At 30.8% G+C, this 26,952-nt stretch overlaps 1 protein-coding gene across 2 annotated transcripts in view; it reads left to right on the top strand.

Annotated features, from left to right (window-relative positions):
- Positions 1–1,892: 1,892 nt before the first annotated feature.
- LOC113401140 (muscle M-line assembly protein unc-89-like) overlaps positions 1,893–26,952 on the top strand; it is a 42,785-nt gene continuing 17,725 nt past the window's right edge. The window contains exons 1-10 of one of the 2 annotated variants that reach the window (XM_064220380.1): positions 1,893–2,059; positions 15,896–16,010; positions 16,522–16,695; positions 19,355–19,535; positions 19,854–19,978; positions 20,060–20,238; positions 20,512–20,673; positions 21,175–21,317; positions 21,612–21,992; positions 22,113–26,852. In XM_064220380.1, coding sequence (XP_064076450.1) covers positions 1,944–2,059; positions 15,896–16,010; positions 16,522–16,695; positions 19,355–19,535; positions 19,854–19,978; positions 20,060–20,238; positions 20,512–20,673; positions 21,175–21,317; positions 21,612–21,992; positions 22,113–26,852 — 6,316 coding nt within the window. In that variant the 5' untranslated portion in view covers positions 1,893–1,943. Of the gene's footprint in view, positions 2,060–3,470; positions 3,601–15,895; positions 16,011–16,521; positions 16,696–19,354; positions 19,536–19,853; positions 19,979–20,059; positions 20,239–20,511; positions 20,674–21,174; positions 21,318–21,611; positions 21,993–22,112; positions 26,853–26,952 lie in introns of those variants that run through there. The other variant, XM_064220381.1, reaches the window with a different exon arrangement.

Raw genomic sequence — 26,952 nt, 5'->3', positions numbered from 1 at the left:
TTATGAAACAAATATAACTTGGTGTTTACTAATGTTACGTAGAAGTTAGTTGAAATTGTTGTTTAGGTAATTGATCGTCTATGTGACGGAAGGATACGGATAATATTTAAAATTATTAAGATTCTTAGAACTCTTAGAAGATAAAGAAAATATTATTATCGGTATCCTCTCGATTTGTAGTTTCTATGTTGTGAAAATAATATTGATGTATTCCCTAGTTTTAAATATACAAATACTCCTTCAGGGCTCAATTTTTATTGTGCTTAAACTATGTTTTATAGCACAGGCGATATTATAATTTTAGTTTTATTATTACTATGTGTTTTAATGTTATTGTACAACTACTAGATGTATATGTAAGTGATATCTGTCACTAGTCCGAAAGTTTTAATTATTTTTTTTTTCTTAAGGTCAATACGGGTTCGTATGATTTAATTTTATCCAGCCCTATACGAATTCTCATAAATCGGTAAAATGATACAGTTTGATGATAAAATACTATTTAAAGTAATTATTAACTTTTATACTTAAATTAATATTGATTAACCATAATAAAGTCAAGTATCTCATTTAAAATAAAGAATAAGAAATGTCTAAGAAAAAAATATTTATTTAAAGACATTGTGCAAGTAGAGAGACTAAATTGTCTGTTTAAATGATCAAGAAAAATGTTCATAGTGATGAGTCTATTTTCAAATCACCAAAACTTAATAGATGGAGAATTTTGGACCGCCTAGAAAACAAATAGTTTTGTCTAAAAAATAATCTTTTAAGACTGATGATCCATTTTTTAAAAAGCATAATTGCCTATTTAAAATACATAACGTATATATACACATATTTATAGGAATATTTTCAGGGGGTACAATTAATGTACTTTTCATCAAATATCAGAAAAAGTTGAAAATATTTTAACGCTTAAAATGAAAGACGCATTCGATTCCAAGAGTACCTTTTTAAAAGTTTTTTTATTCGAAAACCGTCCACTTTATGTTTATCTTACGAATGAATTTACTTAATTGACAACGATTCTATTATTATTAATAATAAGTATAATTTTACATCACATTACTCATCCATACACATTCCACTTGAAAACTTCGATAATGTAAATTTGTTTTTTTTCTTTCAAATTACTTTTTATTAAATTATTCCGAAACGAACATATTTTTAATAAAAACTTTGTTAATAAAATAAAACTTCAGTGGAATCGAGTACATGTAGCAATATTTTGTACAATATCTAATGCAGCGTCATTTTAGTCATTTGAGTCTCAAAATAATTTTAATGTTACTAGCAATCGCCTGGGGTTTTGCTCAATTTTTATTAAATATCCATGACCAATAACAAAACTATACTAGCAAATATTTGAACCGAAAATTTATTCCTTAAACAAAAGTCATGAACTTGTGCTAACATTTTGTTAAATTTGTTAAAAAATTTAAAAACTACTCATTACGTTTAATTTAGATTCGGACCACTGATGGAATAAAAATTTTAAAGTATAGACATTAAATGAAATATGTTTTTGTTTTGGCCCTGAAATTTAATAATCTAGTCGTTAATTGAATTCATGTTCTCTTATAGTTATAATTGAGTATTGTAGTTTGTTTGACGAATAAATATATTAAATGTAACTGCTTCGTTTTTTTATATTAATATCCCATCTTAATAATGAAAGTTGTTAACAAGTTACTTTTTATTAGAAAACTTTATTTATTCAAATTATGAAATACCGATCATGCATATATACGTATATAACTATACAGTATAGTATGAATCAGTTAAGTTAGGTGACAGAGGTGATATTAGCGAAATATTCGCGTCGTACGAAATTTGCTCCGCGCGTGTTACATTTTTTCGTATTATTTATAGAAAGTGAACGGGCGGGAGTGTGCGCGCGCACACGGTGTGGCGCGCGCGGGCCGAGAGGACTGGAGCCCATGGAGCCCCCATCGTTTTCCACCACTGGCCCTCAAATCCTCAGGGCGGCCCCCGGCAGCGACGCTAGCCTCGTCGTCCCACTGCCCTCCGGTTCACCACCTTTTGAATTTGAATGGTACGTTCTATTTCTGGCCCTATTTCCCCCACTCGTAAATACGAGCTTGTACGTTCAGATGTTTAAATTTAAATGTATTTAAGAAAATATTTTGTTGAAAGTCAGCTGAAGATTAAAATTTAGCATTTTTAACACGTATGGAACGCAGCGGAAAAGTTCAGCACTGCAATAATGAGACATAACTCTAATAGATAGAGTGCATAGCGACTCTCGCCCGGCGCTTGCGTCGCGCCGGCAAGCGTTGTTTGTTTTTCATATGTCGATGTATAAATGCAGACCAGGAAGCAAATGTGTCGGACACTCGACACACGGCATTCGTTCATCGAGTAGCAAGCGTATCATCTGCTCGATATCGGTTAAGATGGGATGTTGCAAAGCTATGAAACTATTAAACGGCCGTGTCTGGAAAATGTGCCTGAGTAAAAAATAAAATTCGGTCAAGTGTAAGTCGAATAAGTAGGTGTTTTGCGTAGTTATGTTAAGGCTGTATAGTAATATTAGTAATAAACCTGTATGAACATTAATTGCATACTACCTAATGAGTCACTGAAATATTTTTCTCATTAATCGTGATTAATATTATCAAAAACTTTCTTGTATTCAATTTCTTATAATTTATGTGTGTAGTTTTCTTTATAGAAGAATAATTAAATGATGATGAATCAAAGTTTTGATATGTGAACATTGAAAATGGTTGAACATTTTTGCACTACCATTATGGAGGGTATTAAAATAATTTAAATAAATTAGTCGAACATTTTCCTAATAAAATAGATGAACACACGCGGTTCTTGCACGCATAATACGGTACGGATTTTTTTATAATATTTGTTTATTGTTCTAAGTAACTGTGATTATTATTGAATGACACATATTTATTTTTTCAATACTTTATAAATAATTTGTAATTCCAATTAGCATAAACAATATTTTTGAATTAAATATAAATATATATTCATAAATGGTCTCGTATTATTATGTAGTTGATATGTATATATCTTTTACCAAAAATAAATATGAGGTTATCAAGTCTTTATTTGATTATTTGGTTGCAGCGCCATCTTTTGATACCTACTACAAATTACTAATAAGAATCAATGTTTCGAATTACGTTCTTCTAGCGCCACCTAGTGTAAAGTTTGTACTGAAAGTAAACGTGAACCGCTTTACAGAATTTTTTTTCAGGAACCTCGATGTATTTCGATATATAAATCAATTAACTCGTGAAATTTAAAATACTTCTGACCAAGATTAACATAACCCTATTTTAATGATTAATACAGCAGTTGCGTTGAGTTGTATAATGTATGAAGTAATTATCTTAGCGAGATTAAAATATTAATTTTGCCTGAATTTCATAGTAAACAAATAACGGCGCTAGCATCGCTTTTACAAAAATATCTTGTGCTTCGCGCAGTACGCGCTTGTCTATCGCGAACTCGATTCGAAACGAGATGCGCTCCCGCCATGGGCAGCAATTGTTGCAAGGGTGATGCAGCAGGGAAACCCCTCGTGCGGTCGAGTTCATCGATCTACAACAGGTATTTGTGGGTGGCAATCATCATCGGCCAAGAGTTTTGCGGTGTTCCATGGGTGCTGCGTAATTTGCGTCCGTACGTAGAGTAGCAGTTCAGTGATCAGTGTTTATTCATTGTGAAGGATGTTACGTTACCACTTTGTTAATTACGACTTTTTAATCGGTATAATACATTTTTGTCAGTTGCATGTAGTGACCCTTACGATTTGATATATATTTTTTCGTTATTAATACTTTGTAGCTACATCGACAAGGCTACAGGGGCATGAGACAATACGTATTTTAAGGCTCATTAATGGAATCTTACTTTTGTTAATATGAATTTCGGAATGATAATAGTGCCGATATAGAAAAAAGAAACTAAAATATATTACATGTTTTTTTATATGTGTGCTTTCTGTATCGAACTTTAGATTAAGAAGGCCTAAAAGCATATGTAACTGAAAAAAAAAAATTAAAACTTTGATAACGACACATTTCATCTAAGTGAACTTATGAATAATATAAAAATGCGATGTGATCTAAATGTATAAATAAATACCTTGACAATATATTAATCATTGGAGAGTATTTAATTTTTTTTTTATATAATAATTAAAAAATCTACTAGTAAATTAGTATGTAATCATTTTCGTTGCCAAATTATGAATATGTACCTAATAGGGGTGGTATAATTTTCAGTTGGCTTATTTTTGAGCAAAGGCGCGGGCGCAACTATTAAGCTAGCTTGTAATTCGTGTTAAAGCCTATGTACACGAAAGCTTCTTAGTTTGTCTTCGTAACATATCATTCATTGATTTAATTATCATTTTTATTTAATTTAATTAAAATACGTTCGTAATTTATAAGATTTTATTTTCGTTATGAAATCGTAAAGATTCAACTTTTTACTTTCATGTTAGGTAGGTATACGTTAACGTGTTGTAGTAAAGTTATAAAGTCATTAATACACGGTATTGATGAGCTAAATATTTATTAGCGAATAGTTCTAGTTCTAGTGAGATTCGTAAAGCAATTATTAACGCTGCCTACTTAAAAAAATAAAACTGAAAATGTTTTTTCATCTGTAACTCAATAAAAATAAACGCGGCTATATGTCATATGTCCAAGATAGTGACTATTTACACTTCACCCTGAGGCGTTTCACGTAGAGGTCATTCAGTTTTAAGATTTTTATAGATTCTTACTATCTTGCTCTAATATTACAATTCATTGACTTTTTTTTGTGATTTTTAATTTAGACACAACATTCTACGGTAATTTACGACATGTTACGCAATATTTTTGTTTTATAAAAATAAATCTGTATACTGCATTTAAATATTAATAATAATTTATTTTTGTCACTTTAGGCGACAACAGAATGTCTTCCTTAAAGTTTCAATGTGAGATTACCGCCAAGATTAATAATAGTACACATTGTATATACTTCCTATCTGCAAATATATACATGGAATAGATAGTAGATGGTATATAGATTCGCTAAACGGGTATGACTATCTTGTTATTCCTATCTTGTTATTTGTTAATGAAGGCTATGTAGGAACATCAAATAAGTAGTATTTCACTTTTCTCATAAGAATTCGATAGATAGACCAACGTGTGGATATTCTCATATGAATATTATAAGGGTTTTCTTGCAGAGTGCCAATCTAATATATCCATTATTTTTATACTAACTACTGCTCCGACGTTCCACGAACCATGGTTTGGATATAAAAAATCGATTTATGCAACATAATAACGCGCCGAGCGATACACGCACTAGGTACGCCGTACAAAGCCAGCCAACGCAATGTTACATATTATTGCCAATAATATATTTTTTAAAGTTTTATTACTAGATATGACGACGGTGCGGAATTGTAGTATGATTAGTTATTTATTTGCGGGCCTAGGTCACAAATGCCACCCCCTGTTCCCTGTGAATCACGAAAAACTGAATAAGGTTTTTTTTTAAAAATTTAATTCTCGTGAAGAATTAAGTTAAATTCAAACGTTGAAAAGTTTTTAAACGTTGATTTTTTTTCGATTCACTGTTACTAAAAAAAATCACCAATCAAATTTTTCGCCCCCAAATTTTGCCACTGAGCGAAAGAGCGGACTCTTGATTTATACTAATTAAACTTTATTATACACAGTTCAACTATGAAGTTTCAATATCAGCGAATACTAATCCCATACTTTGGTTTATTGTAGAGAATAATATACTTTATTCATTACCATTTTTAAAATACCGATTTAATTTATAAAAAATAATAATATGGAATTGTATTTGCTAGGCTGAGAACAAAAATGAATTTACGTAATTATCTTGCCCCAGGAAGGAGGCAAGCGGAGTCACTTAAACTAAAACCTAAATAGTCGATAATATTGTGAATATACCGACATCAAATTGATGTATCTGTACTATACAATCGTATATCTTCGTCATAAAACCCGAACGATGCTTCGAGCTCCCAGATTTTCAGCACAGAGCCAGAAGTTATTATTCCATATTGATGTAGTTTATTTAAAACAAGGGATATATTTAAAAAATATTTTCCAGAAACAATATTGTTGATTTTTTTTAATTGTAAGTAACTAACACTGTGACATTTCGTGCGATGTTAATTTAACATTTTGCTTATAATGGAAACGTACTAGACCGGTGACTTAATGCCTTTAAACATAAAGTATCAACACAACTTTACTAAAGCTCTAAAAATTGGTGTGTACAGATCCTAGTTCGATAAACAATATACGACCAAGTAGGCTTTTACAAGTACATTTGAATCGTCATTTTAATTATAAATTAAAGTTAAGTCACTTAGCGCAATAACTTTGTCCCTACTATAATACGAGTACCTATATCAATTAATTTGGCTTAGCGGCTGTTTAGCTATATTATTTCGCTTTTATTATTGATTTCATAGTTTAAAGAAAAAATACATCGCATTATTTAATCCATTACCCCATTAAAAATAATATAAGACCTAAAAGTATTAGTTAATGTTCGAATAAACTTTATGTGCGTTTTATTTTGCAGTGTGTTTTGATAATACTTATGTTTGATCCTTCTCGGTCTTCGATCATTCGTTAATTGGCGTAATCCCAAACGTTTTGTGAATCTTGCGCAAATGGCTATCCAAGCCAAACATGCAACGTACTACGAATATATATTTGTTTACTATAATCTGATCTTTGAATATTTATAATATTTTTTTATATAATCGATATTCGAATAATGATAAGTCATAATAAGTAATGTTATTCTACATATAAAATATCTAAACATTTGTTTAATAGATATAATAAATGAATAGATGCAATTTGTTTCTTATGCAGATATTTGAACGGAAATTAAAGCTTCACATTCAATTAGTTCTTCATTTGTGTTAGAAAAAAATTTATCAATATTTCAATAATTTTGATAAAAGTATACCAAAAATTAGAACAAATTATATTCCTTATGCGACTATGTTCTAATACAATAAGTTTTACAATTGTATTTAGTTAATTTGTAAAACGCAATACAAACAAAGACTTTATTTTTCATTGGCACAAAAACGTTATAATTATTTTTTTTACAAACATGCAACTGATGCAACTAAGTATTTGATTTTAGTATTAGTGTAATTAAATAGTGAAATTGTTTTAAAACAATTTGATATATTAGCAGCAATTTTTGTTAGTTAAATAAATACTCCATTTAAAAAATGAGAGTATCCATGGTATGGTTTTATATTCAACTAATGAAATAATTACGACGCAGTAACAAGGTATGATCTATAGACGCGGAAGGCCTCATCGAAACGGTTTCATCGATATAAAGTATTTTTAGTTCGAGCCCTAACTTACTAATACCGAATATTTATGTGCTTTTAAATATTTCAATGAACCTCTGTATACTGAAGGTATAAATCGGGATATTAGATGTCAGGTTATTTTTAACACAATTTAAACATAAGCTTTACTTATATGGGTGTGTTAACACTGAAAAAAAATAATCAATTTGCGTGCTTTTCTATTTGCAAAATAAATTTGATACTTGCTACAATTACATTTGTGGCAATAATGAAATAATAAATATCATAGAGTTGGCCTAATAATCAGGGGCATCTTCAATCTGTTTAGACTATTATTATGCACTAGGCCCTTTAAAATTGGATTATTTTTATAGCCGTGCCGAAAACTGTGCTATTAAAACGTAACGATAAAATACGTTGCGTAGTTTATTAGTTTCATTACGCTGCGTACAATGCGCCTACAGATTGCTTTTTAGTGATCAATGAAATTTTTTGAATTTCACATAATACAGACTCTCGACCGGGTTTGCTAATATAAATGTCTCTCATTTTTATATACAAAACAAATAAAGATATAACTTTACATTTAAAGATTATAAAACCCTTTATTTAAGATCCGATCTGCATAATTCTTACTTAGTACCGCTCGTATGGTGTTTAGATATAAGCTATAATTTGATATATTATAATTTATTAAGATGCGTTATGAACGAATACATCTGACGAAGCTATACTTGATTCCTGGTTAAAAAGAAAACCGACAAATGCGAAATGCTTGCCCAAACTTCTCTAGTTCTTTATATAGCTCTTTTTAAAAAGTAATACATTTTAATTAAAAACAACGAACGAATTCATAAAAGAAATAGCATGATGGTCCAAGCAAGATGGATTCGGCTAAAATAGGCGAATCTTAGCCGAAGATTGTGCATTCAAACATAAAAGTATTAAATTTTTAAGTACTAAATTTTGTGTCTGTACGTCCAAATGTCCTATATCTATATTTAAAAACGCGGTTAACCCAGTACCTACTAAATTTACTTAATAAGTAACAGATAGAAAATTAAAAGGGTTTTAAAGAAAAGAGTCGTATTGAAGATCAAATTTAATCCGTTCCGTTTCATTGAAATAAGGTCAAAGTTCAAAAACTACTTCACCACTGAATACACGCTAACGTAACGTAAACTTAAATTATTGTGTATAACTTATTCTAATCACGTAATGCCGGTTCAGCCACTAGAGCCGTTAAGCGCAAATATCGGAAACTATCGAAAACTAAACTATCGGATATCCGAAATTAAAATCTATTCGTAAACGAATTTGATAAAAATTTTGTTTATTATAATTTTGTTTTTGCATGTATTTTACTTATAGAGAGCAAATTCTCTTGTTAGGTTATTTGTATTTTTCTCTGATGATATAATCAGATTATTATTTCTACCAAGTAGACTACTACTTGGTAGAAGTCTACAAATAAAGTCAAATAAACAATTTGACTCTATTTGTAGACTACTACAAATAAAGTCAAATTGTTACTTCGTAAATTTCTAAATAATCTTATATTCGTAACTGAAACTGTCTGAAACAATCGGATAATCTAAAATCATTTCGTATCCGTAACCGTATCTGAAACCGGTAAAATATTATTCATATATCGGTATTCCCATTTTATATCCATAACATCCCTGATGCTATTAAACACTAGTGTTAGTCCAGTTCTCTTTTTTATAACACGAGTCAATCACTCACTGTTTCCGTTTATCAATTATTATTCTCATAATTTACCTTTTTTAAATATAACGTTTACCGTGTAAGTATTTGTTATTTATTGATTGTCTTAGAAGATTTATTTGGTTTATGTACACAGTGTAATATTAGTAGAGTAGGAACTGGCAAAGTTACTTGTTTGTTTCTGAAGTTAATATTATATTAGGTTAACGATTCCATAAAGCGTTGGTTATATGCCGTTAAAATAATATGAAGTCTGATGCACGTTGAGGATAAGAATTTTAACATTTTATCTTTTTCCTTATTCGTTTATACATTTTTTATTTTTATAGGTTCAGAAAATAGCGTACGAAATGCATTTTCTTCTGAGCAAACTTTTTATTAACACAAAAAGGATAATATGAGGTAGTACATATTAACATATTATCGTGTAAGTCCTAAATCAAACATGTAATTTAAACGCGGCTATCTTACTAGTAATAATAATAAAGTATTAATATACTAAATAATATATTGTTAAAGTGTAATGTCGCGATCAATACACGAGTCATATAGAAATATAATTATGTTACCTTTTAGAGACGTTACCGTTTTATTCTTTCCAGGTCTGGAAGCTCTCATTTTTCAAGGCGAGATATTATATTCGAATCAAACGGAAATATTGTTAAAACTTATCTACAAACAACTGTTGAACTATGTTGGATGCCAAAAGAACTGAAGTTTATTTTAGAGATGCTAACTTCACACCTAAAATTTTACCGTCGCAGGTGTTGAATTCAAAATTTTCTATTCAAACTTGCATTTAAAATTTCATCCCATTTGGTGAAGGTTTTTAAGAAAAGCTTTAACAACTGCCTTAACCAATGAACAGAAACCTAAATACCGATTTTCATGTTTCTAACATAATTCATATATCGATTTTAAATTGATATAATACCATTTTATGTAGTACCAAAATTTAATACACATAGGTTTTAATTTGTATTAATTTTGATTAAATTTAAAAGTTGTAAATCAAAGACGCTTAGTCAGTCTGCCCGTTTTTTCGCTCCGACGATACCCTTTTCTGCTGCTCGCTCTTATTTAGAAGATTTATCCGCGAAGATGATGTATAATACTATAGTTAATTATATTTAAGTGTATAAATAATAGTATCTAAAGTTAATGTTCTGTAATGAAATCATTTAGATGCCTCTAGTTCAACATGGCTGAGAATTGTAATACACCACAATAATGTACTAAGGAATCGTAGGTCTTAAAAATGTTTCCTAAATAGACTACGGCATATATATATATATATCTATATCTTTTTTGTATTCGTACAGTCGCCATTTTTATGTATGAGAAGTAAATTGTATCTTTATACAATTTATGTTTTACATAATTGCGATTTAAATCAGTATTTTGACAATCGTACCACGAACATCGGGGAACATGCCTTCACAACGCGGTATCAAGCATACTCGTAAATGTATCCTCCGTCTCACATCCGGTCAAACTGGCCTTATGTCCAAGTTCCAAGCGGCGTTGCACTCTTTAGAGTCGCTTCGCAACTACAAAATGGGTGACGATTCATTGCAAAATATTAAATGAAGAAAAAATTGTTAAATTACTACAAGTATTAACACAAATGTCCTTTTTTAGTACCGGTTAACATGCAATAAAATCAAATTTTCCATTTTTAAACAATTTCATATACGTAATTTGGCGGAAAAAATGCCGCTTATATCTTTAATATAGTGATGCGTATAGGACTGTACCGACATTTTATCGATACATTTATTCTATCATTCCGTATTCCGAATATCAATATCAATTTGCTGTAGTTCTCATTGTTATTCAAATTCATTGAATTTCTTTATATTCTAACATAATATATAAAGTTAAATAAAAACTTAATGTTGTTATTTAACATTTAACATTTTTACATGGGTATGTAGAATTTTCTTTTAACCATAAATATCGCTAATATCATGAAAAACGGCTTTAAACGACTTGATGTTCTTTATTACATTTGTGAATGTTGTATGACTGTAGTCTATAGCCATTCGAAGAAGGAATGAAGATAATCAAACTTTAGTTTTACGTATTGCGTGCGATTTGCTAAAGCTTAGTTATATTGTGCGCTACTAACACTTCTTTATTAATATGTTTTTGTTTATAATACAACATAATCCCACTTATGACCTCTTTAATTTTACTTCCAAAGTTCCGATAAGGGCTTCGTCGACGTTCAAAATGCTATTTTTTCACAAATCTCTAACAACTATCATAGATTATTCAACCTCTCTCGACCAATAATTTTGCGTCAATACGATATCAAATATTTTTTGATTTTGTCCTTTTATGTTTAGAATAGACTATACAAGAATAGCTTCTTCCAATTACTGTATAGGATCTATTAGATAAGGTATTTGTGTTGTTTCTTTTTTGTGCGTGGTATGATTTGTTTAATAGTATGTCGTTATTATATATTTGTCTTTATAGTAGTTGTTTAGGCGAGAAAACGGCGGCGACTTTTGACCTCATATTAACACGCAATGATGGAAAATCTCTCAGTTATATACAGATATTTATATTACAATATAATAAAAAAAAGGTCTTACAATAAACTTATATATAGATATAAATAGATTTATTCGACACTGATAATACCATCATTTTTGTTTAATATCGATTTATTTAAAAGTCAGAGGTCGAGCTTTAATTTTACATGCGCTCTACGAATTGCTAGTGTCAATATTAGCAATATTCTTTCAATACTGAACAATGACGTAGTTTTAATATCTATAAAAAGATCTCATTGGCCCCAATTCCTCTTCTGTGAATTTAACCGTATTGATCATCTATTTATAAATATCACAATACGTTGCGACAAATTTGGGAAATAAATTTAATATTAAAAGATTTGATAGTGCTATTCAATAGAGACATAAAATAATACTTCATAGTAAAACAAATCAACCATCACACACCGATTTCAATTATCATTTTGACTGGTAAACGCCATATTATTTATATAACAAAGTGGTACGTTACGAACGTTTGAAAGTATACTTAGTTTTATTATCGCTCTAACGGATTTCCTTGTTTGTTTCAAGTCTACGCTTTTCTTTGTACATCTATTAATAAAACACAGCACAAACAAATCGTTTGGTATCTAGGTCACGTTACAGGAACAGTTGCATTACCAACTGGCTCATACAGTGGTAGGAGGATGATGCTTTTATTTATTATCAACTAGCTGACCCGCCCGGGCATTGTGATAACTGTCATTGACTCTACTTTGCTTAAATTATATTTGAAGACATTGTAACAAATTTAATAAAAAAGCTAAAGATACCCACTTTAAATCTAACAGTTAATAATTAATTTACAGATATTGAAATATTTAAAAATATAATTTACTGAAAAAATAAAACCAAATATATAAATCATGTCATCATATTATGTGTAGCTGAACCTTTCTGATTCAGTCTGTCTGTTTTAAGCATAATGAAAATGTTCTCAGCCCGTTTAGCAGTCAGACTATTTTTATGTCGTAACAGACTTTGCGTTGAGTTTTTAAAATCGATCTAGACCAAATAATCTAATAAAATAATAGTATTGAGACTGGATTCGGTGAATGAAAATTGCACAAAGATGAACATTATTTAAAGGTAAAAATGGTTGATCTATACATTTTGTTTAGCTTTAACTAATCACCCCAATTTCATTTTCATCTTTCTCGATGACAAGTCAATGATCAAAGTTTAATTAAATACTATAACAGCGTACTGATAAATGTATTACGCTGTACAGTTTGTTACCAAATCGTTGTTATTGACCGATTGATATTTTTACGCGTTACTGCTAGACGGTGATGAGAGACGTTATAATTTAAATGTTCTAAAAAGCATTCACAATAAATATTAATTTACATTGAAATGTACCGTGTTCGTTAGAAATAATGTTATTTATGTTTCTTTTTGATGCTTTGATGATGAAATTTTCTATCCATAGATCCTGTATTTAACCTTATTTGAAGTAACATTTTCTTTAAACATAAAGGTTTATTAAGTAGTAAACGAAATGAAGAAATACATTAAAATCAATAGAAATTGTAAGTTTTTTTTTAAATAATTGAATATCCGTAAACCGACTGTTTGCCCATGCACCTACATTAGCTATTTATTCATATTATCTTATATATTTTTTATATTTGATAATCACTGATATGCAATTAGTTTACTTGAGTTTAAGTAAGTGAGATCAATTTTTTGTTTACTTTATAAAAAAACAGGATGGATTGTGTCTAATTAATCGCGATCTATTTTTACCAAATGTAATTTAAACGTTTAAATATTCGAAACCTACTTGTATGACAAATCGAACAAAGTAATTGTGCTACGCGTTTGGCCGCGGCATTGGCGTCTGAGAACATTATTTTTAGATTGAGAACTTTTCGGGGACGGGTATTTGGTTGTAAAATGTTAAAAACAAGGGTAGCAAGGTCATAATGCTTATGTTAATTAAGTATAATATTAGTGTTTAAGCTAATTAATTTATTTCCTATATTTCATTCACTCGTATCTACTTAATTTGTCCAAAAGCTACCTAGTTATGTGGGTGTCGAAACAGGGAGAGCTCATAAAATCAATGTCAATAACGTCAGAGCCTCCCCGTTTTCACGCATGCACCTATTGGATTGTCTATAAATAGATGCAGGGTTGCAGTTATTGATCTGCTTCACTTCGCCTGCGCCTGAATTTCCAGGTATTTCGCTGAACAATTATGTAACACGTTCCTCCATTTTGCCGGACGCCTATCTCTTTCGTATTGATATCCAACTGGCCGATTATACATTGAACTTTTAAAACGAAAAAAAAAATCTTTGAAATCTGCATCAAAGCTATATTTTATAATATATATTCTTGATCATTTAATTTTTTTCACGAAGCTTGGTGAGATATTTAAAAATATTTGAAATCATTGTTATGGCCGCCCTAGTAAATACTAATCTCATGCCAACTGTTTCCATTCATCATTGAAGCTTACATCATCTATATTTAGAGTAACTATAAAACTTTACGTAACTGATGTCTGATCTATATTGTATTTAATGAGTGATTATAATATATTCCAATAGTCTTGGACGTGAACGGTATGTCATTTTCCTATTATAATCGTTGCGTACGCTAAACAGTATTTATGATATGGTATATATTTGATAGTTACTATAAATGTATATTTATTATAGCATGTACATATTTACAGACACTCATAAACGGGTGGACCGATTTCGACGTTTTTTCGTGTATTTGAATAGGATGGCTTAGATTCGATCCCTTGGTGGTACTGCTGATTGTGAAATAAATAAAATTCTTCTTTTATCTACCGGTAGCATGAGAAAGGAGACCTCTAGTTTTTTAGTAGGTTGTCCCACATACCACTCCACTTCACAAGATTTCAAATTGATTGTCAAACATACAACCCTCATTCTAAACCGTGGGTGGGTTTAACGGGATGAAAAATAGAGATGACACTAAGCAAGGATTTTTAAAATACATCTCTAAAGCAGGTTATATAGGGGATTAAAATTTTGTATGGAAGTTCGTTATATTTGATGTTAGAAATATCAATTTTGCTATTTAGATTTCTGTTAATAAGCTAAAGTTTTTTGGAAAAGTCATCACCTTAGAGGGTCATATTCAGGATGAAAGGTTTTATGGAAGCTTTAATAATAATTAAAATAGGAGTAGGTATTGGCGACAGAACCCAATAAATTAAAAAAATATATATTATTTTTAAAGAGAAAAGATTGTCTTGTAAAAAATACATATAATGTCTTCTAGCTCATGGAAAGAGTTTATGTATTAGCAGTTAACATATTATAACAATTGTTAAGCGTAAATTAGAGCTAAATATAAATGATATTACTAATATTGTTAAATCGAATTGGTTTGTTACGACTGATTGTATTGGCGGTGTCAATCTGTTTAGGTTCACACTCAATCTGTTTAGTGCGCAATTCGTCGAAAATTGACAACTATTTCATTAATTAAAAAAATTATTTAGAATACTAGGATAACAGCAGACTAGGGCTTTCCTGAAGCTTGTCACAGATCTTCACCTACCTTCTTTCCAAATGTCCTCTAAACATAATAATTTTGAAGTTGTATCAAGTAGTTCCCCCAAAATACCCTACATATAATTATGTACAAATTTTCTTGAAGGTTACTTATATAATAAATAACATTATGACTGAGCAAATAATGTATAATTACTTTATAAAACAGCTTTTTGGAGTAGGTAAATGTTGACGTTTTTCATAAAATCTTGTCAATCTTAGAAACAAGACTCGAAGAATAAGAAAAACTAAGATGTTTAATGGATTTATAAATAAAGGATGTTTTCGTGTCGAGTAACATAACACGTCGCTAAGATTTCAAAGGCAAGACAATGTAACGTTATGCTTAACGCGGTCTTTTGTCTGGGTTCGCATGCTTGGCCTCACTTCTTTGCTAATATGTATTTTAAATTAAATTAAATTTGAAAAATTCTTAAAAGTATGTGTTTTTCACAATCATACCATTTTAATTTTAAATATCCATATCATATAAAATTAAATTATATTAGTTCTGTATTTAATATTATTAAAAACAAACATTTATGTCTAGCCGTAAACCGGCAAATGGAACCAGGAATCCATCAAATAGACAAGATAATAATATATAAACCCAGAGAATCATCATAATTGATATGCTTTTATGAAATTTAATAAAAACAGTATAATTAATATTATAGGAGTCGAGCGGGAGCGAAATTAGACGACCGCTTTTCCAAATCGGACGACGCGGGCGGCGTCCGTCTGACCATCACCGCTGCACGGACCGGGGACAGCGGTGTTTACACCCTGCAAGTAAGTGATTTACTTATAATCTATTATTTAAAAACTAAAAGTATTTCATACAAAGTTTTTAAGTCGCCGATTATTACGAATAACTATTAATAACATGGCTGAGAGTATATTCAGGTGTTGCAACACTTGTTATGTTTATGTTAGCATACTATAACAATGCTGGAACGTTGAACATTCCTATATTCATTAACAAACGCTTAGTAATGGTTTAACAATTAAACAAGCAAGAAATGTTTTGAAACCTTTAAAATATAGTAATTTAAAATTTAAATGTAATTTATATTATTATAATCTTCTAAGGAAAATTCAGCTGAGTAATATTATAAATGCAATATGCAATTTATCTGTTTTTTTAATCATCGCGACTACATTATTGAACTGTTTGCAATATTGACAAAAATGTAGTATATATAATTATTCCAGAGAGGGAAATCAAGTGCACTGTTGTTTTATAACACAGGTATTATCCTGAAATGTCGTTGAAGTTATTATTTTAAATTATCAACATTAGGCTAGCAATGCTGCCGGTAAGGACACGACCCGGGTACGACTGGAAGTTTCCCCGGACGAAATGCCGACTGGCGAAGACCCGCCAACTTTTCTACGACGTCTGCAGGACCTTACGGTGAAGGTCGGCACGCGGACAAGGTTTCTCGTCGAAATCGTCAGTTCTACCGAATGCAGGGTACGTTATTTGATGCGTATTTTTTGCTAAATAAATGATATGTAACATATATTATGTAAAGTAATGTATAACATTGAAATAAATAATATGTAGATGTATCAGATATATACTGTATAAAATTCGATAAGTAATTTGAGTAAAATGTCATACACTTTTGGCACCTAACAATGTGGTTACCATAAATTATTTTACATTGTAAATTAGATTCTGTGAAAATGTTTTTTTATAAAGGTAAGGTTAAATGTGAAATCGTCGACGCCTTTTCGTTTATTAACTTTAAAGATTATCGTCATTCACGATAGGTATATAAAAATGAATTATTAATTTAACCACTTTATTGGTGCAATTGCAAGTCTGTTCGACTACAGGTCATGGTCTCGGGTCAATTATGAAATTATTGTGTTCTTCTAAAACGAAGTTGTTTGTAACAGCTTGTAGTGTTGCATTCGCGTCTGAAAACACGTAAAGCCATTGATCCGGCGCCTGACCTCGTCCTCCTATGTCGGACTGTTTTCCCGTGGGACTACGAAAGGTGTTGTTATTGGTCACACACAACAATAAAAACATCTTCTTCGCAATTGGCTATTCACTGTTGAGTTTAGTCGTCGTAACCGTTATCAGTCAGTAGAATATTAACATCGTATTTTATATGCAGCTACTAGATACAATTTTATTCTTCAATTCATTCCTTGTAAGTCAGTCAGACAAAACTATTAGAAATAAATGGATGAATGATATTAAATTCTACAGAATTGAATTTTCTGAGAGTAAGAGCAAGAGATCCTAAACAATAGTAATACTGTAAGTGCTAAGAAGAAATATCACCACATAGTATAAAACAAAGTCGCTTATCGCTGTCTGTTTGGCTCTGTTGTTAGATCTTTAAAATTACGCAACTGAATATATTGCGGTTTTTTTTAATAGATAGAGTGATTCAAGAGGAAGATTTATTTGTATAATAATGCACAATATAGTAAACACTGATAATTTTAGAAGTTTCTCAAGTGATGTCGTAAATAAACACATTTTTTGCGCTTACATTACAAACGTTGGTTGAACCCTACGAGATAGACCAAAATAATGTACTACAGTAATGTACATCTTAAAAAAATCTACAAAAACTCCGCGTTGGTATGTCTATCTCATAGGGATAGCCCACAACGACCTTTTTTATTCATTACTTTTTAAGAGAAATAATGACTTATTTACGAAGAGATTTTAACAATACAGCAATCCTTATTCAATTGAGTACCTTATACATTCAATATAGATCAATATGGCAATTTACAGCATGTAATTTAAATGAATGTTTTCGAAGATATTACAGATTTAAAATGCAGGGACATAGATCTGACTGGAAAGCTGTGAACGTTGTATATAAAGACATTCTGTAGTATATTTAGTATCAGCATTGCACTCATGCGAAGCCGGCGCGCGTCGGTAGTTTGTTATATATCCCATTCTTTTCAAGAACGTTATTTATTTTAAAATTTTATTTATATTAAAAACAGATATTCATTAGATTAGTTGGTGTGTGTGGGGGAGGGGGGTGTATGATAGTAGAACCCACACAAACCCGATAAATATTTTTTCCTTCTCATTTACTTATTGATGATTGATGATGATGTATAATATAGGCGGTACCTATATACAAAAACTAGATTTATTAGCAAACAAAAATTAAAAATATCTTTCTTTAATAATTACATCAGAGATATTTATTAAATGTATACCCCCTGGTAAGCGAATAAGACCTTGAATAACTCAGGAATGCGTACGTCAAACCTAATGACATAATTCTCTATTTTTAATAACTGAATCGTCGTCTTCTCAATGTTTTTGTGAGAGATTCTACAACTGCTTTATTAATATTTTACTACACTCGTAAAATAAATTTATTGTAACTATTTACAATGGTAAAAATCTATTACGTTAGAGGTATTTAAATAAATGTAGAGGTTAATCAGTGTTAATGCAACGTACAAACCGATGGAACGTATTTTTTAAAATATTGGTCGAATTAAAATTTTCTTCTAGATCTTGCTGTCGTTGCTGATCTCAGAATACAGAATAATGTATTTGAAGCCTCTTCTTTTAATCTTAAAGCCGATCCGGCTATTCACTAGGTTTCTTTTCATCGGGACAGTGGATGATATTTATAATAAAATAATATAATATAAAAATTATATATTGATTTTATAACTTACGTTTAGATTAGGTTAGTTTTGATTTCGCATTCAAATCCTTATACCTCGTTTTATTTCGTAATTATAGCCCGATTTTTTTATTTATTGGAATTATATAACTAAAGTTAATCAAGTAAAACGGAATAAGTAAAAGCCCGCACCATGACTTGTAAGATATTTATATAAATTCACAAAAACCTTTTTGTGTACCTGTATTACTAAAATATTTATTGAATAATTACACACACGCAACAACGCGCGCACGCACGCACGCACACATACTCTTTCACAAATACAGAAACACACCTCTCAACTTCTTTGTGATACTTGAAGCCATCCTCACTATTCCTTCACTGACAAGTACAACATCAAACATATCCATGTAATTGACCTTAGATATTTAGTTAAGATCTACAACTACTACTCATAGATTTTGACGAATGTATAATTATTAAAAATATTATTTTACACAGGTGACATGGTATCGTAACGAACGCCGATTGTTAGAAGCGGAACGGATCGCTTTGGTACGTGATGGTAACTTCTGGTGCGCCGACATCTCTGCTGTGAGCGTGGACGATGCCGGCAGATGGACGTGCACGGCGGAAAACGTTGGGGGCCGGGCCAGCTGCTCGGCACATCTTAATGTTTTAGGTCAGTTTTTAATTGAAAATACGTAAGTAGTTCTGATGTAATGTCAATATAATCTTAGACACCTGTAGTTTTGAGCTAAGAATATGTAATATGTATTTTTTTCTTTTATAACTATAGTAGAGAATCATAGAATCAATGCGAGACCATTATTAAGCTATACAAGAGATATCTCATATATATAAATACCTTTAATATCACTCAACTAAGTAAAACTTGTAATTGAAATTTATTATCACGTCGCATTATGCTACATATAATATAATAACTTGATCAACGTACTGTATGTAATTATAGCATAATATATAAAAAACATTTTAGTTCCAAAAGCCTACAAGAGGCCAGAATTTGTAGAAGAACTTCGAGCATTACTTACAGAACAAGGTACAGTGTCGCTCGAATGCAAGGTGGTGGGGGTTCCGACACCGGTGCTTCGCTGGTTTAAGGTAAAGAAACTATAGTACCTTAATTTATTCTTAAATACTATATTAATTCTATTAACATAATTTTTTTTAATAATATTAAAGGATAGTCGTGAAATCAAAGCGGGGGATGTTTTCGCTTTGACTGCTAATGCTGAAGATCCAACCTCACTTGGTACTTATACGTGTGAAGCTGTAAACTGTATGGGCAGGGCTTATTCGTCATCAAAAGTTCACGTAGTCGGTCGTGCCAGCAGGGAAGGTTCCTCGCGACCAAGCTCGGGGTATCGCAATTTTTTTATGAATGTCATTATATGATTGTTTCAATATTTTCTTAGAAATATTATTATTGTTGTTTTTTGATTAAATGTAAAGGAAATTAAATGGAAAAAAGTTATGTTTTTGATATGGCTACATGAGGTAAAAATATTGTGAATAATTTAAAATGCCATCACAAGACTTTTATGATAGGTGAAATTGGCAGATATAGTCGCTTAACTAAAATAACACACAAAAAGAGAATATTTATGTTTTAATCGTATTTTTTTTAATTTCAGAGGAATTACACCAGAACCGCCTCCTATATTTACCAAAGAACTAGAGGACCACTTCATAAGAATCTGTGAGCCTCTAACTTTAAGTTGTAACATCGTGGTACCGCCGTGGCCTCGCAATGTCGTCTGGTACAATAAAGAAGGAAAAATCGACCCTAGTGAGAGGTAAGTTGAAAAATAGAGAAATTGGAATAACAACTTGAGAAGATTGGATATAATTATTTGCCCTGAAAAAAAAAGTCTAAAATAATAGTTTAAAAAACTAAAAAACAAGGTTTTAGCACGCACTAAAAATTATAAAAGCAAACCCTTTCATTTAATACCCATATCATGGGGGTGCATTTCAAATAGCCATCTTGGACGTCCAAGATGATTTTGGGAATGCCGCCATGTACCTATTATAGTATATTATGTGATATTAATATAGTATGTAAGCTAGTCATATATTGTGATCAGAACTCAGAGCGTGTGCAAAATTTCATCCTAATCGAAGACCGGGAACTGGGTCAAATTAAGATTCCAAGATTTTCTTACATACATAGTTAGTTATAAGTGAAGCTAATATAAGCGTGTTAAAAATAAACTCTTACTCGGTAGTCTTCATTAAAAAATAACTTTATTCAAACAAGTTGTTGTTTAATATTTGTTCACGCACTTTATTTTCAGATATCGTGTTCTTGAAGATGGCGTTGGGGGTTATTTGTTAGAAGTACCAATTGCCGAGTGGCCAGACGAGGGCGAATGGAAATGCGTAGTGACGAGTACAGGCGGTCGAGTCGGCATTTCTACGTGTTATATATCCATGGATGGTATTGTGTATTTGTCGTTAGTTACAATTCGATAGTTTCAATAAATAGGAATTGTATTTGTTTATCAAAATTAATTTAGATCTTGTATTATTTAAAAAAACACATGTACAACTGATGTTTTAATATATTTTCTTTTATTATAACTATCAAATATTCAAAGACGTATTATCAATGCCCGGTGTAATAAAATATTCCACTGTTATTTGACTACAACTTGACCAAATATCTATTTAATGCGATCCTTAAAAAAGAAACATCATAAATAGTTATTTAGCAAATCTTTGTTTTTTTCAGTACCAAAGAACTATCGTAAACCACGTTTTATGGAAAATCTACAAGCTGTTTTAACAGAAGAAGGTCTCGTGTCTTTTGAATGTAAAGTCGTTGGATTCCCTACGCCAGTACTAAGTTGGTTTAAAGATGGACAAGAATTAAAACCTGGTGATGTATATCAGCTTACTGGCACGAACTCGTTGGGTTCCTATTGCTGTATCGCGAGAAATTGCATGGGCCAAGCTAGTAGTTCTGCAGAACTGACTGTAGAAGATATACAGAATCAGTTAAATGAAGATGAAAAATTGCAATTATTTTCGAAAAATCAAGCTCCTAAATTTTTGCAAGGCTTAAAAAGTATTGAAGCTAAAATTGATGAACCATTCCGTTTTACTATTAAAAGTAAGTAAATGTTATCTGTCTAAAAATAAATCAAGCTATTTTGTTAGTAAACATAAAACGAATTTGCTATATATTCTATTTATACTACATTTGTAACAATTTAATGTTCGTTTGTTTCAGTTGCCATTCCGCCTGAACCTACAGTATCGTGGTATCGAGATGATCAACCAGTTGATGAATCTTTGCGTTGTCATCATGGAAAGGAAGAGCGTGGTGTATTCTTTTTAGACATTCAGAATCTTGAGTTTATGGACCAGGCCGAATGGAAATGTGTTGCTATGAATAATTATGGACATAGTGTAACGTCATGTTTCCTTAAATTAATAATACCACGACATTATAAAAAGCCTCGATTCCTAGAAAATCTTCAAGCCATATTATCTGACGAAGGAGCTGTTAATTTAGAGTGCAAAGTGATCGGTGTTCCGCAGCCAGTTTTGAAATGGTATAAGGATGGGGAAGAACTAAAGCCGGGTGATATACATAGAATTATCTCCGGCCAAGATGGTACTTGTTGCCTCGGTACGTATACATGTGAAGCGCAGAATTGTATGGGTATCGCAGCTAGCTCAGCATCTTTACTCGGCTTTGAGGATTCAATGAAAGCAAAAAGTAAAAAGAAAGCCGATGAACAAGCTTTACAAAGAAATTTATCACTAAGTACAATTCATGAAGAGCGAACATCCCAAATGTACGATACGCCAGTTGGTGATATAACTTTAGATGAAAAAGGTGAGATATCATTTTCTTTTGATGGGAAAGAAGTATCTGTTTCATTATACGAAACGCCGGATTTAACAGAAGAGGAAGCATTACAAATAGTGGAAATGTATGCAGACCAATTATCAGAAAATGTAACCGAACATAATGTAGTTGAGCTTCCTCCTTTACGGTTTGTTAAAGAAACTTCCACGTCAGGTAATTTGTTAATGGAAGCTATAATTATTGATGTTTCACCTGAGTATTTTACATCTCCCGAAGAAGATCTCAGAACTGAAGCTGATATTGAGGATATCTCAATTGCGGATGAAAATGGTCCTCCGCAACTTTCACTAGATCAGGAAGTGGAAGGTGAAGATTATTTGGAAAAAACAATAGCATTGTTATCAGATGAAATTGCAGACTTTCCTAAAAAAGTTAATAGAAAAAAGTCAGATTCGCAGAGAAGTGCCGACGACTACTTTAGTTTATCGCGAGATCAATCTCTTTCAGAAGAAAAAAAAGACGATGATACTCAAATATTATCTGAAAGCGATCTTCAAAGTTACGCAAGTGCGCGAAGTTCTGGAAAACCAAAATCAAAATCTTCCAAGCCTTCTATTGAAGACGGCCAGGAATCTTCTGATATTACAAAAACAGTTTTACTTAAAGAAGATTTACAAAACAAGGCGATTGAAACAGAAGCTTCAACAACTACACCTAAAACACAAAGGCGTAGGAGTCGAAGCTCCCGAAGATCTAGTTCAGGTAGTGAAAAATCTTTAAACAAAATGAAAGATATTGAAATAAAAACCGAACCAGAAAATCTTTCGACTAATTTAGACATTAACAAGGAAATCATAAAAACAGTTATGAACGATACTAGTTTATCTCTAACAGAGGTAATGAATGAGATACAAATCCTTGAACGTGATATTATATTAAAATCTGAGTTCATGTCTACTACAGCTACTGCGTCAAACAGCTTAGAAATAATTAACAGCTTGATAACCCCTTTGTCGGAAATACATAGTATAACAGACGCTATAAGAGAGACAGTTAGTGAATCTTCCAAAAACATCACACCATTATTGAATACACTTCCTCAATCACTAAAAATTCTTCAAGATTCACTTACAATAATTAGTAAGTGTATTGACGTAGAAAGTGATAACAAGACTCTTGTTAAGAAAACATGTATGTCTATTATTCGAAATTGTGGTAACCAGTTACATAATATAATAAGAAACTTGAACGATACTATTTGTAATGAATCCTTATTTGTTGAAAAGATGCAGATGACAAACATTGAAACTGTAACTACTGACTTGATAAATATTATAAATTACAACATAGATATTCTCAAAAGTGAAGAAAATAAAAAATCAGAAAAAGGTTCTAATGTTCAGGAGGCAACTTTAGAATCAAAACATTTACATGCTACACAGAAAGCTATACATGAGCTCAGAGGGTCACTAAGGTCTCTATTATTTATAATAGATGAGGTAGATAATTGTAACGAAACAAATTATGTTAATATCAAAAAGAGTGAAATTATACTAAATGACATGTCAACCCCAATCCAAGACTTACAAACAGCTCTAGAACAGATAGAAATTCTTTCAGTAACCGAGTCAAACTCTGATTTACAAAAATATAATACAGAAATTATAGAGAAAGCTATGGAATCTGTTTTAAAATTAAGAACATCATTTGAACAACTATCTGGAGAGGAAAGCACTATTGAAAACAAGGATGGATTAAATGAAGTTTTGAATGAAATAAAAATAAATATAAGGGAAATATCAATACAATTAGAAGAACTTGAAACAAAAACAGGTAAATTTGACATTTTAAGTAGTGATAATAAATTAGAAACACTTCAAAAAATTGCTCAAATTTTGATTAATTTGGAGAATAATTTACCAATACTTGAAAGTGCTTCTAGTGTAAAAGGCCACATGACGGAGTTTCATAAAAATTTAACGAAAGTTCTGGAAAACGTAATTGAAAGCAATGATGCAAACAAATATTTCACTTTATTGGAAATTTGCGATGCTGTCAACAGGATGAATACATCAATCAAAAGTATAGAAACAAACAATGTGCTGTCTATGGCTAGTATTGGCAATACACTTAAAATAATTTACACGAACGTTTCCAATAATGTGTTTGAACAAGAGTTAAACTTTTCGATGCTCGAAAATATCAGCAACCTGCTAGTGTGTATTCAAGAAACTATTAATAAAGCAGAAGAATTAAGAATAAACGAAAATTTAGAAGAAATAAAAGATTTATCATTAGAGAAATATGAAGAAAACAAAGTCAACGTTGTGCTTGAAAATATAGAACAAACTATTATTGCTATCAGTAATGTGATATCTCATGAATCATCAACTTCAAAAGACTTCTCTTTGAAAAAGGCAATGGAAAATATTTGTCCTATTTTAGTAGACCTTAAATATTGCATTGCTTCTTCAAACGTGAAAGCTCCTGAGAAATATGAAAAAATATCTGAATTTGAAAGTTTATCTTTGTCACAGTCTATTGCTAATCCGCTCATCGACTTACATCAAAATATAAGTGTTCTTAATCAAGTCATATGTGAAAACGCTGACAGACAAGAATTTAGTCTATTAGTGGAAGACTATGCTAAGCCACTTTTAGATTTACGTGATACTTTAGAAATTTTACAACATGATGTTATTTCACAATATCTTGATAATGAACCAAATCCTGAATTAAATACTAGTATAGCAAATGTCGTAGAAAGTCTTAAAAGTTGTATAGTCATGATTCAAGAGCAACATGTTATAGAAGCTGCTGACGACATGTCAACATTAGAAGACATATCTGGTATAAAAACTACTGCAGATGTATTACCCAGCGATGAGTTTACAATGGTAACTGTAAATGAAATGGAAAATGTGCAATTTGGTGAAGAAACTATACCATCAGGCTCTGGCCAAGCCTTACAAATATTGAAGGAAACTATAAATACGTTGCAAGACTCGGAACTATTAAATATTATAGATTCCATTGAGATTCCTGAATATTCTTCTATAAAGTCAATCAATATTGGATTAGAAGAAATAAGCGCTCAAATTGAAAGTATTTTACATCCCATTACTATTGAGTCATGTCAAGAACTGTCACGATTTTCACAGTTGGTAGAAATAATTCAACCACTGCAAGAAATAAGACAGCATTTATCAGTTATTGACATAGATAACATTCCAGTATATGAAAATAAAGCAGATTCAACTCCTGAAAAAATGAGCCTTATAAAGGAAAACATACAAAACTTTAAAAATAATCTAAATGACTGCTTGGATGTTTTACAGCCCGCTATTGAAATTACTGATACTGCTATAGAAATATCTACTAAAATAAGTACTTTACGGGACATATGTAATGAAGTAAATAGTACACTTGACAAATTAGAAGAAAGTATCACATCAAATAAAGGAATAAGTACAGTGAATAACCGATTAAAGGAAACGGTTAATCTCTTTGTAAAAACGATCAATTCTTCCGATAATACGGAACAAGTGAAACATGCAATAGAAAATCTTTATGAAGCTGTAATTTTAATAAAAGAAGACTTGACGCAGTTTGTGTATTATAATCCCGAATCATTATCAATAGAGAATACGTTTATACAACTTATTAATGATATGGAAAATAGTATTATTTCCTTAGAACAATATAATTTTGTCAATTTAACTAAATTATATAGTTTGAAAAAGAAGGTGATTGAAATTAAAGAGACAGATAAACTATATAATGTAAATCAGAATTTAGCTGAATTGATAGCACCTCTAGACTTGATATACAAAAAAATGTTATTAGATTCAAAAGCAGAAAAGGAGGCCAAAGAGATAGATTCAACACTATTCGAAATGCAATTAAGTTATATCAATGAAAATATTAAAAACGTTGAACAGTTTCTTAACCTTGAAAATATATCTATTAACAGGGATGATATAAGCGTGGTTATAAAACTTAATGAAACAGTTAATTGTATTTTAAATTATATGAAAAATACGCAAATGTCTGAATGCTTTAAACCAATAATGCAACCCATTGAAACTTTGGGAAAGATACTCCATCGTATTTTATCTCCAGAAAAAGTTGAAGACAAACATAGATCACTTAAAGGTGAGTTTATAATAATAGTTTGTAGTGTTTGTATAATTATAGTTTGAACAATAAAAAATAATTATTTTATAGATATTTACTCTAATATTGATTCTTTTAG

The sequence above is a fragment of the Vanessa tameamea genome, chromosome Z (genome assembly GCF_037043105.1).
Source record: "Vanessa tameamea isolate UH-Manoa-2023 chromosome Z, ilVanTame1 primary haplotype, whole genome shotgun sequence".
NCBI classification, from domain to species: Eukaryota; Metazoa; Arthropoda; class Insecta; order Lepidoptera; family Nymphalidae; genus Vanessa; species Vanessa tameamea.
The sequence above is the reverse complement of the archived record's forward strand: the minus strand, read 5'-3'. Positions and strand labels throughout refer to the sequence as shown.